Below are 4,527 nucleotides of genomic sequence, written 5' to 3' on the forward strand. Positions count from 1 at the left end.
GGATCAACTCAGAGCGCACTCACCGTCCTCGGAACAAGCGTTTTTGTTGCTAATAAAGGTAGTTTTGATTGTCGGTCCCAAACCAATGTAACATGGTTTTTGGATAAAATCGCTTCGACTGCTAGGGCACGCAGCTCTCCTGGTTACAAGAGAAGAAGCTCAGATGCTGAGGAAGATCGGAAGTCGTGTGGGGCAGGGAGAGATTCGGGGAGCGCAGGACTAAGGCTTGTTTCGAAATCCACATTTGTTGAATAAAGGCTATTTCTACCCCAGGAGCTATTTCCAGTTAAGAAGGCATCGTATCAGCCACTCGATATTACTGCATTAACAGCATCAATTCATGCCACATTAAACCACTTTCTTGGCACAATTTATTTTTTCTGACCCAAACAAATAAGCCATCAGCAAGTCATTAACAATATTCTAACCCTAAAGTGTCAGTTTTACAGCCCTGTAAAAACATTTTTAGTTTAAAAACAAAAAGAAGTGTGCATGCTCTCGATATTAAAACTGCAGTTACTCTTTCAGGAGTACCAGCTGTTTTGTTGCAAAGCATTTTCAACATACTAATCTGTACAGTAAAAGACAAAAACTCAACTGAAGGCAGTAGATGGCTGCGGTAGGTGCCACTCACGGCCCGGTAACAGCAGACTGTGTGAATTTCTTGTACGCTTCCAGATACAATATTCAAGCCCTTTTGAGAGTTTGGTTCAGGCCGATCAGCACAGAGTGAGAAAAAGTATTGTACATTCGTCTCTAAGTTGAAGTGAACTGAACTGGTGTAATTTAGGCTCGATTCCAGACGCTCGGTTTCAAGCTACTTCTTGAATAACGCCTCTCAGCTTGTTCTTATGCGTGGTTTTTCGTGTTAGCGATCACTGGCACTGCTTTTGGCCTTGCTACTCCTCACTGATGAAAACAGGGAGAACAAGTAAAGGAACAGAATAGGATCTTAAAATAAACAGCTTCTTGCCAAACCAGCAAGGATACCATTCCCCCTCGTCCCAGGCTCCATGGATATTTCTATCAGATTTTCATATTGTAAGCGCTTCTTGGGAAGAGAGAGAACTCTGGAACAGTGAGTATTTATTAGAGTATTTTTTTGTTAAATAAAGAGGAGGAAAAAAAAAAAGAAAGAAAAAAAAAAAGAGTACTGCAGATTTAATTTCACATCTTGGCTGTGCTCTGACAAAGGAGAAGTTACTGAACTCAGCAACTACTTCTTGTCCCAAGCCAGGGATTAATTAATGCCCCTCCCAAAACTTGTACCTGTCCCAACCCACCCCCAGCCCCAACCCTTCCCGTTTTATTTCCCAACTAGACAACACTGTTGGCAAATCAAGACAGCATGAAACTTACATCGATAAAAACAACAACAACAAAAAAGAATCATGTGAAGCGTGCCAACGCATCAGGGGAACTATCCTACGACACGCTGCGCTTCTCCAGCCAGCGATTCCGCTCGGGAGTCAGCTGCACCTTTCACCGAGGGAGAGCTTAAACATTCTGAGCATGCTCCATGGTGCGACTGTAAGTGCTGCAGGACCACAGGACAAGAGATTGAACACCCGAATTTTTTCCCCCAGGACTTCTTTTCAGGGACACGCATGGTTCTCCAACCGCGGGGTGAGTACAGTCCGACGCTTTAGCACAAATTACGAGTACCCAGTTCAGCGCGGTGTAAGGCATGTGGACGAGGAGAGACACCAGCGGAACGCAGCAGGACCAGCAGAACAGCGTTGGTGAGTGACGCTCCAGTTTGTCAGACTTTGACCCCACTTTGAATCCCCGATTCCCACCGCAGAAACGCAGTTTCTACCGTAGCCTTTCCGAGGCTATTTATTTTTGGCCGAGCGTTACCAGACCAACTCCTTTTTCTTTCGTTTTGATGTAAATGCAGAAACGCTGGCGGAAGCTGTAGGAGAAGCAACGGAGCAGCAGGGATGTCTGCAGGTGACCAAAACTCTGCCCTCAACTTCAAGTGTCACTGCACTAAACAAGGAGATACCGAATGGGGAGTAAACTGGCCCAGCCACTAGCACTGTCACAGAATGCTTATTTTTTTTAAAAAAAAACCAGAACAAAAGAAGGCAAACAGATTAGTTATGAATCCTTCTTTTCAGAAGCAGACCAGGTTTAAAAAAAAAAAATTCCCGCAAAATTAAAATGTTAGATTCTCCATCTAAAAAAAAAAAGTTTATACATACGTGCTGGAAGTGACCACCACACAGGTCTGAACAGCACCTTACAGTACAGACTAAGACTTAAAGAGCTGATCTCACATTTGAAGTCTTTTAACTGAAAAAAAAAAAAAAAGAGGAGGGGGGAAAAAAAAAAGTGGCTATGGCTGGGAGGACACGAATGGGACACTTCAGAACACAAGGCAGAGGCGGAACTGGCAGCCTCGCTCGCCAGGCCATGGAAGCGGTGTAACGGGAAAGGGGCACTTCATGCACAAAATGTATTTTACAAAATACATATCCAAAAAAAAGTCAAAAAAAAAAAAAAAAGCCAACAAAAAAGAAAATCCCACCTTGCACTAAATTGCGGCACTCTTAACACTTGCTCTGCCACAGGCTGCTGCCCATGCCTTGTTTGATAGAGGAGGCATGTGAAAAAGGGGAAGGGGGAAGGAAATCCATGTTTCAGTCTGGTTTTCAAAATTTCTCTCATAGGAACGTCTTCAGTCATCTGATGTCAGACACGGAGCTCTCAGAGTACGTCGTGGTCATGACAGGAGTGCCGTTGTTTGCCAAACAGCCTTGCCTCAGGGTTTCAAAATACGAGGCCTGCACCGGTTTATGATACTGCAGAACTTTTATGGCATCTTCTATCTTAAACCATTCCCTTTTCCTTCCTGTGGGCAGAAAGAAAAAAAAAAAATCACTAGATGCCACAAAACGACCCTTTCTATCTTTAAACATTGCTGTTAATTAGCTTTCAGTCATTATCACGCGCCTAATGCTGCAAGAATAACTCGAGAAAGTCAAGTTACAGTTGGCGCAGTGCTCCTGACAAACCCTGGGCAAAACCACATGTTCAGCTTCATTTGGGAACCCGATTTGAACACAAAGATTTCAAAAGATAGCAGAGAATGATTAATCCACCCTGCCCACATATATTTTCTTCTGGTCTTAGAAAGGACAGCTCTTCACGCTCTTTGTTAAGTATCTTGAAGTGCAAGAATTAAATACAAAATTGCTGTCGAGGCAGCTGCACAGCCGAACCGACTTCTCTTGAGGTTAAAAAAGCATCAAGCTGACCATAATTTTTTTCCCAAGCAACGAAAGGACACATCACCGCAACTTTTCTTGACCACTCTCACGAGGATCCCAGCTCTCACAGGGATGTCGATGTGTTTTGCCTGCATCAAACCAGCCAGCACGAGCGAGCACAAAAAGATCTTACCAATATTGACAGAGTCCTCCCAGTCTTCCAACACTTCTGTGACGATAAGTACGTAAACATATGTCCTGTGTTTCCTGTCCCGATTCTAGAAAGTAAAGGGAACAGAATAACAACCGAGCTACCAAAGGAGAGAAAAAAGAAAAAAGGTGGGCACATGGCAACTACAAGTTACAAGGTGCCTTGTCATGATGCTGCGGTACCTTACGTGCAGCTTCTCTCACGTTAGAGCTTGTTCTTAGTTGTTAAAAATTGCTGCGCTATAGAGGTCCGAAAGTATTAATAGGGATTGCAGCCAAAAAGTCTAATTCCTAATCTGCAAAGCTTTATTTAGTGGATGCACGTGCTTATAAATCAGTTCCTCAGCTGGAAAAACGCAAACACGGCAAAGATTTTTTTTATGTACTTCACACAACTCTGAAATAGTTATGGAGAAACCAACTGTAAGAAGAGCTGTGCCTGGTCACCTGGTGATTGTGCGTCCCACCAGTCCTCGTGAGGGGTCACCACACTCCTCACAGGAGCACACACGCTTCACCGTGTTGCAGGGGCCACTTTGGGTGATGGGAGGTGCTAAAAACCCAAGAGCCACCGCTCCCAGCTGGCTTTGTCTTGCCACAAGAGAGGTAGGAAGGCACTGAGTTTATTCCCTGTTACGCTGGCTTATCGCTCATGATTTCAAGTGAAGTGGAAATTGCAGATGATCAATAATCACCCGAAGGATCGGTGTGCATTTTTATTTAAGTGGAGAGTTCAAAGTTTTTCTCCGAACAATTTTCTGCACCAAAATATCACAGCCTCAGTGTCTGAAACTTACCTCAAAAATTCCCACTAATCTTCCTAACGTCCCTTTCACTCCAGCCTACAAGAAATTAAAAAAGAAAAAAAACACAACACGCTTTAACAACAGGTCAGTACAGATTCCCCTACGGGCTGTGCAGGAGCAGCTCCTTTGGAACAGGAAGCAAACGCTGTCAAATTCTGTGAATCTGAAAACAACGTAGTCACAAGAAAAATTACACAGACTTATCACGAGCTCTAACCATGCACGTATTTCCAGGAATTTTTCCTTCTTCTTTTTCTATATTCAAATTCTGGATTCAATCTAGAGGGGAACAAAAT

General features: G+C 43.6%; 1 protein-coding gene across 1 annotated transcript; it reads right to left on the bottom strand.

The window, feature by feature from the left end:
- Positions 1–2,520: 2,520 nt before the first annotated feature.
- On the bottom strand, positions 2,521–4,267 carry NUDT3 (nudix (nucleoside diphosphate linked moiety X)-type motif 3; the record flags this gene model as incomplete). Its single annotated transcript, XM_009874046.1, has 3 exons — positions 2,521–2,857; positions 3,409–3,493; positions 4,223–4,267. Coding segments are annotated over 3 exons (300 nt in total), but the record flags the coding sequence as incomplete, so codon positions are not given.
- Positions 4,268–4,527: the final 260 nt, after the last annotated feature.

The sequence above is a fragment of the Apaloderma vittatum genome, unplaced genomic scaffold, assembly GCF_000703405.1.
Source record: "Apaloderma vittatum isolate BGI_N311 unplaced genomic scaffold, ASM70340v1 scaffold28717, whole genome shotgun sequence".
Classification (NCBI taxonomy): domain Eukaryota; kingdom Metazoa; phylum Chordata; class Aves; order Trogoniformes; family Trogonidae; genus Apaloderma; species Apaloderma vittatum.